The following is a 13,945-nucleotide window of genomic DNA, read 5'->3' as shown; positions in this document are numbered from 1 at the left end:
TGGTGTAGCAGAGTGTTTCCAGTGAGCCAACATGCACAATATCCTTCATTAGTATCATTGGTAACACCTGTGAATGTCTTCACAATATGGCTGCTGTGCATAGAGCCTATAAGGGACACGTCTTTTAGTTTCCAAATAAGGAACGATTCCTTTATTTCACGGGACGGGTTGGCAACCCTAGTCATTCACCGACCACCCACCATCAGTACAGATGACATATAAAAGGCCTCAGCGGAGATCATCAGACATTCATCGGGTCGTACCATCTAATTGAGCTGGCGACGGTGTGATAGGGGACGGCTGATTAGCGCTGTATTGCAAAATGGCTTTTGAGCACCAAAAACCATTAAAGCAAAGCAACACTTTGCTAGAGGTGTGGGTGGTGTTGTGTTGTGTAGTTAGTTACCTTGCCATGATGTAACAACAAATATTGACAAGATGTCTTTAATAGTTGCTCAATTGATTGAATTCCACAATAGTCTACTCATTGACTTATATTACATGTTAAAACAGGTCTCAAAGTCACTGTTTTAGCACATCAATGAATACAAAGTGGATTCTACTACATATAATATTACATAAAACAGCATTAAAAAAGAAGTTAACTTCCTGTTGATTTTACCTTTTGAATTAGGAAGAAGATCCGGACTGGATCTGGATTTTCAAATAGTAAAATGATCAGGAAATTTACAATGATAAAAATAAATTAAAAAATGCTGTGTTGTGTTTATGATGTTATACTGTATACATTGGCAGAATCTGCTGTTTGTATTCGTTTATGTGCTAAAAGAGTGACTTTGAGACTTGTTTCACTGTACAATGGAAGTCATTGAGAATATTTTGGAACATCAATTTCGAATCAACGGAACAACTATTGAAGATAACTCACCAATATTTGGAGTTACATCATGGCAAGGTCACTACACAAGCCCAACCTCTACCACAGTGCCGTTGTGCTTTAACCACTTAGACTATGGTTGAGCGCGGAGTCCCTCAGGGCTCTATCTATATGCTAGTGTATTTTCTGTTGCCGGGGTTTACGTGGTTAAGCCTGAGTTTCACTTAGTTGCGTGCGGGTGTTGCACACAAAACAAATTGCTCATCTACAAGCTGACAACACGTCGCAGCTTGTAGATCGGCCATTTCCTGTGCACAACACTGGTCTGCGAAGCAAAGTGTGAACCAGGCTTTACTGACACCTTCCTCTATCAAAATCCCAAATGTACACTTGTGACTTCCCTCCAGTGGTGGAAAATAAAAAAGTACATTTACTCAAGTACTGTCCTCAAAGTACAATGTTGAGGTACTTTTACTTTACTGGAGTATTTCCAATTTTATGTACTTTTACTTCTACTCCATAACATATCAGAGACAAATATTGTACTTTTACTCCACTACAATTATTTGAAAACGTAAGTTACTTTAGATCTACAAGCTCACAATGCGTCTCATTGTGAGCTTGTAGATCTGCTATTTTCGAAAGATTTTTTTTTGTACATTTTGAACTTGTGAAATGGGACATTTCATACTTTTGGTACCAATACTTTAGTACTTTTACTCAAGTACATTTAGAATTCCGAACCTTCACTTGTAACAGAGTACTTTTACTTAAGTAAAACATTTGAGTACTTTTTCAACCACTAGGTTCCCTCTCATGGGCTGATATATAAAAGTAGACAAGCAGCTCCGAACGGCATCCATCATCAAAATAGTGTTCACTTCACTGACAAGGTGGAGAGGAGGGGAGTCGGTTCGATGAGGTTGAATAATAATAATACGCTGCTGACCGTTGTGGCGGTGCTGTCTTTACATCAAGGAAACACCTTTAATCACTTAAACCCCCACACGTTGTTGAGCGGAGTCCCTCAGGGCTCTATACTAGTTTATTTTCTGTTTTAGCTCTACATAAACCCATTAAGACCGGGAACGTATCTGTGTCATTTTTTGATTTGAGCTAAAAAGCATTATTTTACACTTTGGCTATTCAAAAATAGCAGATATACAAGCTCATAGCGCGGCACCGAGTGCCACGCTACGAGCGCCACGCTACGAGCTTGTAGATCTGCTATTTTTGGAAAACCTTTTTTTGAAATGTGTGCAAATCTTTGAATATACATATATTTAAAGCGAACATGTTTAACTCAAATCTTTTCTTCTGGGGGGTCCCTTGAACAAAATGTTTTGAGATGGGGGTCCGCGGCCAAATACATATCATTTTGGGGGTCCAAAAAGTTGGAGCACCACTGATATAGAAACATTACGTTTTTCAGAAAACTGTTTGTGATTTAGAAGACATTTGTAGAATCGGCCTCAGGTCTTAATGGGTTAAATATCGCTGCAAATAGCCGATCTACAGGCTTACAACGCGTCACTTTTAAATCAGCAATTTTCTGCAAAGGTTTTCCACCAGAATACGGATGCTGGGGTTTAAGTGGTTAATCATAATCTGAATACCAAATGTAGAAAAAAAAGCCGGTGAACCATAAATAAACTGGGCAAAACAATAAACGCTCACCCCCCCTTTGTTAACATCTGTGCATAAACATGATAGGTCATTTTGCGTACATCCGAATACACAATGGCATTGTTTTTTTTATAGATAGCTCTCTGTAATATATTAATGTACAAAATATATAATCTAAAATATCTGATAGGGTTTGGTGTTTTTTGGACTCAAAATACAAAATGTCAGAAATACAAAACAAAACAGGAAAAGCTTTTCGTTGACATCCTAGGTTGAAAAGTGTCTTCAGTCAAAGCGCGCGTGAAGCGTGTGGGTGTGTGTGTGTGGCCGTTTTGTACACCAGTACACGTGTGTATGCTGCATATAAGTATGTTTATAGCTCTGTGTGTGTGTGTGTGTGTGTGTGTGTGTGTGTGTGTGTGTGTGTGTGTGTGTGTGTTCCTGACAGGAAGCGTTCTGTAAACACAAAACATTCTGCTCAGCGTTTTTCTCTCTCATTGATTGCCTCCCTTAGATGGGTATGTGTCCACACGCTGTCTACCTGGCGCCACCTGCCTGCAGCGGACACACATTACAGTAACATCTCCGTCTCCATACCATCGGCTGCGCACTGTAAAGGGATTGGTATTGCTGCGGTGTGCTGGCTGGTACCATGCTCGCATCGCCCACGCTTCGGACGTTGCAATTTATCTGTATCACTCAAACAGTGTGTACAGGTTTCACATATATTATGCTATATATACACAGATAAAACAGCGTGTGTGCTTTATGTGTGTATATATATACTGCATATATATATATATATAAATAGGCAGAGAAACAGAGAGAGATGGAGAAAGGAAGAGAAAGCAATCATTGTCCTCATGCAAGTTTGTTCCACACGTGGATCCTTCAGTTTAATGTCGGTGGCAATCTGGCAGAGTGAAGTGATTAGACTAGGTTTGTCAGAGAACTTTGCGAGAGGACCAACTCCACGGCCCACGCCGATGAGCTCGGCCTCGCTTCACTTCCTTAAGGACCTTGACTGACAGCTGGCAATTCTGTCCCTGCAGTCTGATTGGACGTCTTTGGTCACCTTAAAATCTCTGGCCTACCTAGGCCCCGCCCCCCCGAGTAGTTCTCTATTCAGAGTGGAGCCGCGGGGGGTCGGTCGGCGTCCATTCCTGTCTTGTCCATTCTGGACATTTGGGTTGGCTGAGCCACGGTGTGTAGGGGGCCAGGGACTGTGTGAGGTTCGGTCTCGGCCAGCACAAGAGCCATTACAGTTCCCTGAGCCTGCTTGTCGCGACAACGTTGTGTTTCAAGTTGCCTTTGCCCCCAGGGTTTGTGCGTCTCTTAGCGGCTGTTAACTGCTGGAAGGTCCCCCGGTGAGGAAATATGTCATCATCTCTCCTTTGCCCTTGACCGTGACCATACCTCTGTACTCCAGCGTGTAGTTGTAGGAATTTAGTACCTGGTACATGTCCGTGGTGACCTAGAGCAGAGCGGAAGGAAAATGGTTAGTGAGAGAACAGCGTGCTAGATAAACCACATCCAGAGATTAAACATTTAAACCTGGCATCCCTGGCCTGGACCGCTGGTATCGCGGTCCAGGCACCTAGGCTCCAAAGTAGCCTGACAGCGCGTCGCGGGTTCGAGCCCCTTTGCTGCATGTCACTCCCCATCTCTCTCCCCATTTCCTGTCAGACTCCTATCCTATCAATAAAGGCACAAAAGCCCCCCTAAAATATTTTAAAATATTTTTAAAAAAAAACTATTTGGGGTTATTATGTCATTATAGGCAGGGAAAAAATAATAATATAAAAAAAAAGCTATGTTTTTCAACTTTATGTAAAAATAGCAGATCTATAAGCTCGAAACGCATTGCACCGCAGCAAGTTGTGAGCTTGTAGTTCGGCTATTTACAGCCAAAGTATAAAATAGGCCTTAAGTGGTTAACACCACCACTGCTGTGTTCAACACACTTTGGGTGATTAGAATTGTGAGATGTTGTAGACAGACTAATTACTAATCCTCAACCAAAATGATGTAATGTATTGGGGATTACACAATTTGGGGTCAAATCCCCAGACAGCGTCACAGTTCATGTCAAGCTGGTCACACACTACTAGGCCTCTAGAACAGTGGTTCTCAAACTTTTTCACGTCAAGGACCCCCAAACTGATAAATATTAGGCCACGGACCCCCATCTGAAAACATGTTGTGCCAGGGACCCCCAGAAGCAAAGATTTGTGTCAAAACTGTTCACTAACGTTCGAGATCTTTGAAAAATAGCAGAACTACAAGCTCATAGCGCGGCACTCGGTGCCGCGCTATGAGCTTGTAGATCTGCTATTTTTGAATAGCCAACGTATAAAAGGTTAAAATGATTGTGATGCTATATTAACTACTTTTGCTGGGGACCCCCTGGGTGTCCCCGGACCCCACTTTGAGAACCACTGCTCCAGAACACAGAGGGCCACAGTTTCACCTGGATCTTCTCCGGTACACCAGTGCTGTCCATGCGGCTGGCCACGTTGACCGTGTTGCCCCAGATGTCGTACTGAGGTTTCCGGGCTCCGATCACACCGGCCACCACCGGGCCGATGTTCAGACCTAAAAAATAGAAAAGAGTTGGAGACACTTCAAGCAAAGTACTAGAGCGGTCAGGCATGTTCAAATCAATGGAGGAGTTTTGTACCAAAGTAAGCTATCGACCATTTGAAAAGAACAGAAAAATATAATATAATCTACAATTAAAACAAAAACCAAAGTAAACATTAAAAGTCAGTGCTCAGCTCCTGGTGTAGTCATGGACTGAATTTCAGCAGCCTCATTTATGACAATCACAAAGTCAGCCTAGTATCAGACTTAGAATATATCACGAATTAAAGGACTTCTGTCTCAGCAGGACAGGAGAAACGTGTCCATGCATTAATCCTCAGTAGACTTGACTACAGAAGTTGTGTCTAGGGGTTACATATCGTCGCTGTCTGGCAGAAACCAGCAATCTCCATTTTTCAACTTTCTGATTTTTTTTTATAAATCAGTGCTATTGAACACCCTTTACGTCTGTGTGTGGGTTTTACAAATATTGAACCAATGAAAAGTATTAAAAAGCGCACCTCCTAACTCCATTGGATCCTCAAAACTGTGGGTCAAACCAGCTAACTCTAACTTTGGAGATGGTTGTTTTTTCCATCATTGATTAGAATGACGAAGTCAGACAGAACCCCCCCCCCCCCCCTCCAACTCCACCTGAGCTGTATTTGGGTAAAGTGACCAATAAGGACACATCCAAGTATCTGACAAGGTATACATATGTTGCTTATAAATGCAACTTTTTATTTGTATGGGACATAATGTGCTATAGGCCTATTGTTCTTAAAATGTTACATGGTGGAGCTTTATGTATGTTGTGGACAGAAGGCTCCCCTGTAATTTAGAGATATTTTTTTATAAAGCTTGAATAAGAAACCTTCATTTTATACAGTAGGTAACACCTCCTCTTTCTAATCTCTATAGATAATATGACTTGTATCTATCTATGTGTCCAACATCTCCTTCAACCTACAGGTAACAAAAACAGTCCAATCATGTTACTTTCAATTAAGGAATACAGCCAAAATCAAATCATTTCTGTCAGTCGCGGACCTTACAATAGTCATTCATGCCTTCATTTCTTCAAGATTAGACTACTGCAATTCCTTATACTGCGGCCTGAGCAAAAAAGTTTTATCCCGTCTACAACTAGTTCAAAACTCTGCCGCTAGGCTGTTAACTAATACTAGGAGGCGTGACCATATCACCCCTATATTGGCTCTCCATTGGCTACCTGTTAGCGCAAGATGCGATTTTAAGATTTTACTCATTACTTTCAAAGCCCTGCATGGGCAGGCTCCCAAGTATATCTGTGATATGTTGGAGCCCTACAAGCCGGAGCGTAACTTAAGATCCTCAGGCAAGGCTGAAGGCTCTGTTGGTCGCTCCTACAGCAAACTGTGTTACCCGGGGTGAGCAGGCTTTTTCAATCCGGGCCCCTGGGCTCTGGAACGCCCTCCCCGAGAAGCTGAGGCTGGCACAATCGGTGCTTTCTTTTAAATCTCTCCTAAAAACACACTTGTATGCTAAATGTTTTTCTTAAGTCTATTTGCTTTTAACTTTCAATTTTAATTTCTATTACTGTATATTGTTGTTGTGTTATGTTGTTTCTATTGCTTGGTTGTTTTTATTACTTGTTTTGACATGTCTGTAAAGCACTTTGGAACTTTGTTTAGAAAAGCGCTATGAAAATAAAATCATTATCATTATCATTATCATTATCATTATATTACATCATCCACTACATCTGTGAGTTCACTGCTCACCTATCTTCATCTTGAAGTTGTTGAAGGAGTGCTCGTTGATGTACTTCATCTGGTCCATGAGCCTCATGGCGTAGTCGGCCAGGGCGCGGATGTGCGAGCGGCCCGCCTTGTCGTAGGTGGAGTCATTGAGGCCCGAAGCGGCCATGTAGGTGGAGCCGATGGTCTTGATCTTCTCCAGCTGTCGGAACTGGTCCTCGCTGATAATCTGGGAGATGGGGGGAGACATACAAATTGTGAGGACATACACATGGTGCGGGCCTACAGAATAAGCAGAATATTGCCAGGTGTCTGCCAATGTTTTGGACAGATATCGTCGCTCTCTGGCTGAAACCGTGCATATAGGCATGTAACGATTTATCGTAAATTGATTAAAATCGATTCAAACCTGGTGACAATTTAAATCGATTTAATAATAAAACTGTATCGCGATGCAAACAGCAGAGGGTGCGTGAAAAAAAGAGAGGAAAATACAGAATATTTGTAAGAGTCAGTCATTTGCTACTGTATTGAAAAGAGGATAAGACAAAACACAGTATTGTAAAAAAATATTTTGTGTAAGAGAAATAATTTAAAAAAATGATTTTTCGGTCATTTGTCTGGAAAAATCGTATCGTAATCGTATCGTGAGTTTAGCGAATCGATACATGCTTACACGCAGACATACCATTTGTATGTTTTTCTTTTGTAAATTAATCCCCTACTTAGGCTAAAATAGCCTAACTACAAGCTTGTAGATCGGCTCATTTCGGCTTTTGTGTGACACTGTTGCACGACAAAGTAGGGCATTAACATACAAAAAAAACATAAAAAGTTGAAACATGAATGAATACATGGTTTCTGTCAGACAGCAACAATGTCTATCACAGGGGTCTTCAACAGAGGGTCCGGGACCCCTAGGGGGTCCTCAGAGTTACTACAGGGGGTCCCCCAAATCTTTGTGTGGTATGATTATTTTGTTTTACATTAACCACTTGAACCCTAGCATCCCTTTTTCTGAGGAAAACTTTAGCCAAAAAAATAGCCGATCTACAAGCTCACAACGCCTCGCAGCGCGAGGCGTTGTGAGCTTGTAGATTGGCTATTTTTTGGCAAAGAGGTTTGGTGTAGAGCGAAAAAAGAGCAGACCAAGTAAACGTTTAAAAAAAAATCTGAAACACAATTTATATAAAATAGAGAGGGGGATCCTGCTTCATCTCTCTCTCAGCTAGGGGGGTCCTTGGCCTGAAAACATTGAAGACCCCTGGTCTATCAGGCTTCTGGTTTTCTCCTTCCCGTCTTCCTCACCTCGTCGAAGTCGGCGATGATCTCGTTGAGCAGCCGCAGACACTCCACCCCTTCGTTGTTGGCCTCCAGCTCCACGTAGAACTCGGAGAAGTTGCTGATGGAGGCGAACATGACGGCCACGCACTCGCACGACTGGTAGTACAGCTCGTCGTTCCGCCGCTCGCGCTGAAGGAAGTGCGCCGCCACGTCCTTGGGCAGGATGTTGTGGAGCAGGCGGCGGTTGTACGCCTGAAGCTCCTCCATCTCCTCTTTCTCCTCCGTGGCCTGGTGTGTGTGGGTGGTAGGGGTGGCAAGTGGTGGAAAAAGTACTCAATTTTTGTTTTTACTGAAGAAATAGTGTCAATACTATAATGTGGAAAGATAACAGGCCAGTATTCAAAATGTACTTGAGTAAAAGTACAAAAGTATTGGCATCAAAATATACTTAAAGTACTAAAAGTAAAAGTATATCCCAGAAGCAGAATATCCCATTTCACAAGTTTTCAAATATCTAAAATAAAAAAATTAAAACTTTTGAAAATAGCAGATCTACAAGCTCACGCGTTATGAGCTTGTAGATCGCTTATTTTCAAATAGCCAAAGTATACATAGGGCTGAAGTGGTTAATGTATGTTTTGTAATATTAATCAAAATCAACAAAGTAACTTGTTTTTAAGTTTTCAAATAATTGTAGTGGAGTAAAAAGTACAATATTTGCCTCAGATGTAGTGGAGTACTCCAGTAAAGTAAAAAGTACCTCAAAATTGTACTCAGTTACTTTCCACCACTGGTGGTAGGGTGGTGGGTGGTTGGGTGGCAGTGGTGCAATATTATGGTATTGCTACTTTTACTTAAAGGTAGGGTAAGTGATTTGCTTTGGTTAAAATAAGTGTTAAATAGCTCTATATTCTGATAGTACTCATTGCTATAGACTGTTTGTTCAGTAACAGGAGTCTCCTTGTCTCTCCAGCTCTTTATTAAACAGAAAATGCATTTTTCAGTTTCATTTCCAATTTTATCCAACCAGGATAGAGAACTCAATCAGGATATAGATTAAACAAGTGAAATTGGAAGTGAGGACACTAAGAAATGAGCAGACAAAATTGGAACTGGAACACTATACAAATTAAGCTTAAAATGGGTGCTTTCTCCTGATTGGCTGAGATTTTGACACCTACCGAAAAATGTATTTTCTGTTTATTAAAGAGCTGGAGAGACAGAGAGACATCTGTTACTGAAAAAACACTCTATAGCAATGATTACTATCAGAATATAGTATTTTAACCTTTTAACAAAATACTTTTTGTTTTAACCACAAAATATCACTTACCCTACCTTTAAGTAAAAACATCTGAGTACTTCTTCCACAACTGCTGGGTGGCAGGTGGCAATTTGTGGAGGAGAAGATTGATGGTAATTTAAAAAATGGTTGAGAGGCAATCTCTCTGCCTTTTGTAGTCAGGAATCAATTGAGATGTACTTTAAAGTGAAGCCCAGAGAATGGAAAGGCTGTCACCTTTAATGAAAGGTTCTCAGATCTTAGAACAAAAAGGGTTTGCATGAAAACGTGTGTACATGTGCACGCACGCGCACTCGCACTCGCACTCGCACGCACACTCTCACACTCACACTCACACTCACACACACACACACACACACACACACACACACACACACACACACACACACACACACACACACACACACACACACACACAAAGGAGAACTGTTGAAACGTAGAAGCTAGAGGCAGCGATGAAAACATAAATACATGTGCACGTGCATGCACATACACACGCGCACGTCGCACGCACACATACCTGCAATTTCCAGAGAAAGTCCAGCCTGGCTGTGGACTCCACCTGCTGGGCGTGAAGATAGAGGGCCAGGACAAACACGGTGATGACCACTGGAGTCATGATCTTTAGGGAAACCTTGGAATCCACCTCACAGCTGAGTTGCCATCGCCCACACACACACACACACACACACACACACACCATTTTTATTGTTTTATTAGATAGGAGCATATACAGAGATAAGAACCTGAAGGGCAGAGAGACGGACGAGACCATAATGCCGGTTGAGACACCAGGTACCGTCAAGACACCCACTAAATGCTGACTCATCAAGCTAAATGCATGTTGTTAGCGGGATATTAGCTCCAATTGTGTAATGAGGAAGTTAGCTTGACACTAATGTCTAGTCATTTACACTTAGTCGTACCACAGTGTCCCACGGGCAAACATTTACGATCTACAACCTCACGGCGCGTTGCACCGCAGTGCGTTGTGAGGTTGTAGATTAGCTATTAGCTTTCTACAGACACATGCAGTTCCTCATCAGTCTCACCTTGTTCCATTGAATGAGTCACTGTGGGGAGAAGAACAGAGAGGGTTTTAAACAGGGTTAAAGCAACCGTATATGGAGTTACTTAAAATATAATGCACATGCACACGTGCTGTACCTAATATTCATTAACCTTATTTCTGGAAGAACTGGACATTTATGAAATTGTTATTGACTATTAGAAATATATTATTGTATTATAAATATCCACAGGTTGACAAACTAGACATAGCTAATGTCCTGGACACTTTATTTTATACAGTGAAAACGTCCATAGACATTCTACCCAGAAATACTTGTTTGTTTACACCAGGAGTCTTCAACGTTTTCAGGCCAAGGACCCCCTAGCTGAGAGAGAGATGAAGCAGGGACCCCCTCTATATTGTATAAAATTGTGCTTCAGATTAAAGTTTTATTTTTTACTTAGTCTGCTATTTTTTCCCTCTACACCTATAGCCTCTTTGCCAAAAATAGCCGATCTACAAGCTCTCAAGGCGTTGAGAGCTTGTAGATCTGCTATGTTTGGCTAATGTTCCCCTCAGAAAAGGAATTCTAGGGTTCAAGTTAATGTAAAAAAAAAACGAAATCACACAAAGATTTGGCGGACCCCCTATAGTATCTCTGAGGACCCCCTAGGGGTCCCAGACCCCCTGTTGAAGACCCCTGGTTTGCACACATTCAAACATTCTGACCTGGTGTATAATTGTGGGGCCATTAGGCCCTCACAAGTATAGACAGTAATGAACAAGCAACTCACATGGCGTTGGCCATGATCAACAGGTCCTGGTTGTCGAAGAGGTTGACCTCAGGCACCTCCAGGATGAGGAGGTAGAGCAGCTCGATGAAGAGCATGAGGAACAGCTTGCCTATGCTGCTCACCTGCAGGAACACTGAGCATGCCAGCAGACTCAGCACCACACAGGACGAGAAGTACTGACAGACAGACAGACAGACAGACAGACAGACAGAGAGAGACAGGGGAGAAAAGGCCTTTAGTCATGTCAAACTACTAAATGTATTGAATGAAAATGTTAAATTGTGTTATATGTGTTATATCATATACTGTAGAATGAAGCATCTACACGCAAATATATTACAAAATAGAAGCTAAATTCACACAAGCTCTTTGACGTTCTAACCCAATAGGAAAGGTCTGCAAAGCTGACAAAAGTTCAACTTTATGAACCATTTAAGCATTGTATAATTTGTATGATAAATAGCTAAAAGAGCTAATCTACAAAGATCTGTAGATCTGCTTTGTTGTTTGAGTGGTTAAATAAGAAGCACCCATGATGGGGACAATTTCCTCCAGGACACACAGTAGTGGCGGGGCATTGTCGTGGGAACAGAATGCATGCCACGCAAATTTACCTTTTAAGCCTGAACTGTATTATCCACTCTTTCAACATAACAAAGAAAAACTACACTAACATGCAGGGAGGCCATTTTGGGCAAAGGTCTGGACTGTTCTCTTGGACCTTGCAGACCTAGTGAACTCAGACCCATACGCTACACTACCATGTATTGTTGCTGTTGGGTGGAAACGGTTGCTTTTCAGGATTCAAATTCGAAAATAGCATGGATTTATGTATATATGCACACACATATCCAGGCCAGTGTTGATTTTGACAGCAAATTTTGATTTGGTTTTAGTCATAGTCTTTTGAATCAAATTCCATTTAGTTTTAGTCATATTTTAGACATCTGAAATGTTTTAGTTTTTGTCTAGTTTCGTCGACTAAATATCATGAGATTATAGTCGACTAAATCTACAGTTGATTTAGTTGACTAAAATGTATTTTGGCGGTGCCTTGATGGCGTCGTAATTGCTGATTTTACACTTGGTTGCATGCTGAAAATAGCCGATCTACAAGCTCACAACGCGTCGCAGTGCGACGCGTTGTGAGCTTGCAGATCTGCTATTTTCAGAGCACAGCACCCGAGCGCAAGCAAACATAAAACGACTCGTCTTTTAGTTCTACTGGATCTCTTCTCCACTAGTCCCTCACTAACATTTAAGTCTAGTTTTTATTTGTTGACATTGAAATTGTCAATATATTTAGTCTTAGTTTTAGTCATCATAGCTTAAGTTATTATTTAGTTTTATTTAGTAACATTTTTCGCCATAGTTTTAGTCGACGAAATCGACACTGATCCAGGCTCCGTTGTGTACATGTCCAGCCTTATACCTCAGGGAAGCTGCAGGCGGGCCAGGCGTCTCCACAGACGCTGTACTGGGACCCCAGGCTGTAGTTGAGGAGGTGGGCGTGGCAGGCGTTCACGCTGTCGCGGCTGATGTTGAGGCGCGAGCCGATGCAGCTCCGCAGGTCACGGTTGCTACAGGTGAACTATACAGGAGAGAGAGGGACACTGAGGATTGTACTGTGTGTAGAGAGCAGCGGGTCTCAACCTACGGGCCGGCGAGGAGCACTGGCGGGACGTGAGGATATTGGAAGAGGGCCCCCAAATAATTGACAAAACGCCAAGATTTTAATGATAACATGAATATTAAAAAAAGTATGTACAAAAATGGCATGGTGTTTTTTTCTTTAAAACGTTGAATATGTTGTTTTCAAAGGGATACCAATAATTAAGAACTTAACCCATTAAGACCTGGAACGCATCTGTGTCACTTTTTTGATTTGAGCTAAAAAAAAACACTTTGGCTATTCAAAAATAGCAGATCTACAAGCTCATAGCGCGGCACCGAGTGCCGCGCTACAAGCTTGTAGATCGGCTATTTTTTTTAAATCGTGAAAATGTGTGCAAATCTTTGAATATATATATTTCTTTAAAGCGAACATTTTTAACTCAGATCTTTGCTTCTGGGACCCCCTGGAACAAGATATTTTGAGATGGGCGTCCGCGGCCAAATACATATCATTTTGGGGGTCCTTGGCATGAAAAAGATTGAGCACCACTGATATAGAAACATACGTTTTTCAGAATACTGTTGGGATTTAGGAGTAGAATCGGCTTCAGGTCTTCATGGGTTAACGTATAACGCTTTCAAGATTTTCAAGTGGGCAGTGATCCAGAAAAAGGTTACAGCTGTAAACCTGCGATGTTATATCACATAATAAAGTTGCCTATCAACATTTTCAAAAATATTCTCATGCGATGCGACTCTATAACATCTGCCGTGGGCTTTATTGGACTGGGGTGGGGTGTAACTTACCATGTTGACGAAGGCTGAGAGAAAGACGATGAGGATGGTGAAGACGCCCACCAGGGTGCTGTGGAGCCTGGACTGGACGATCCTCTTTGACAGCATCTGCAGAGGCACTGGGAAAAACTATAGCGGTGCAAAGGTATAGAGGAGGAGAGAGAGACACAGAGGGGAGATATATTAACGGGTGGGTGTGCCCCCACGCCTAATTCAGTGTGACTCAGGCTTAACGGAGGTGGAGGGAAGGAATGAACACCTTATGTCGTTGCTGTCGAGAAAACTCTTATCTCCATATTTGAACTTTTTGTGTGTTTTTTTTGTAAATTAATGCCCTACTTGATCATACTACAGTGT

The 13,945-nt window shown here is 41.9% G+C and overlaps 1 protein-coding gene across 1 annotated transcript in view; it reads right to left on the bottom strand.

Annotated features, from left to right (window-relative positions):
• Positions 1 to 2,907: 2,907 nt before the first annotated feature.
• The window catches only part of adcy5 (adenylate cyclase 5), a 109,000-nt gene continuing 97,962 nt past the window's right edge, over positions 2,908 to 13,945 (bottom strand). The window contains exons 13-20 of the mRNA XM_084084257.1: positions 13,601 to 13,717; positions 12,612 to 12,770; positions 11,180 to 11,355; positions 9,894 to 10,026; positions 8,095 to 8,358; positions 6,811 to 7,015; positions 4,935 to 5,059; positions 2,908 to 3,938 (exon numbers count right to left, since the gene is read on the bottom strand). Of these exons, the coding sequence (XP_083940383.1) occupies positions 3,810 to 3,938; positions 4,935 to 5,059; positions 6,811 to 7,015; positions 8,095 to 8,358; positions 9,894 to 10,026; positions 11,180 to 11,355; positions 12,612 to 12,770; positions 13,601 to 13,717 (1,308 nt within the window). The 3' untranslated portion in view covers positions 2,908 to 3,809. The remainder of the gene's footprint in view (positions 3,939 to 4,934; positions 5,060 to 6,810; positions 7,016 to 8,094; positions 8,359 to 9,893; positions 10,027 to 11,179; positions 11,356 to 12,611; positions 12,771 to 13,600; positions 13,718 to 13,945) is intronic.

This window comes from Gymnoscopelus microlampas (genome assembly GCF_963454915.1).
Source record: "Gymnoscopelus microlampas genome assembly, chromosome: 17".
Taxonomy (NCBI): Eukaryota; Metazoa; Chordata; class Actinopteri; order Myctophiformes; family Myctophidae; genus Gymnoscopelus; species Gymnoscopelus microlampas.
Note: the sequence above shows the minus strand (reverse complement) of the source record. Positions and strands in the feature narration are given on the sequence as shown.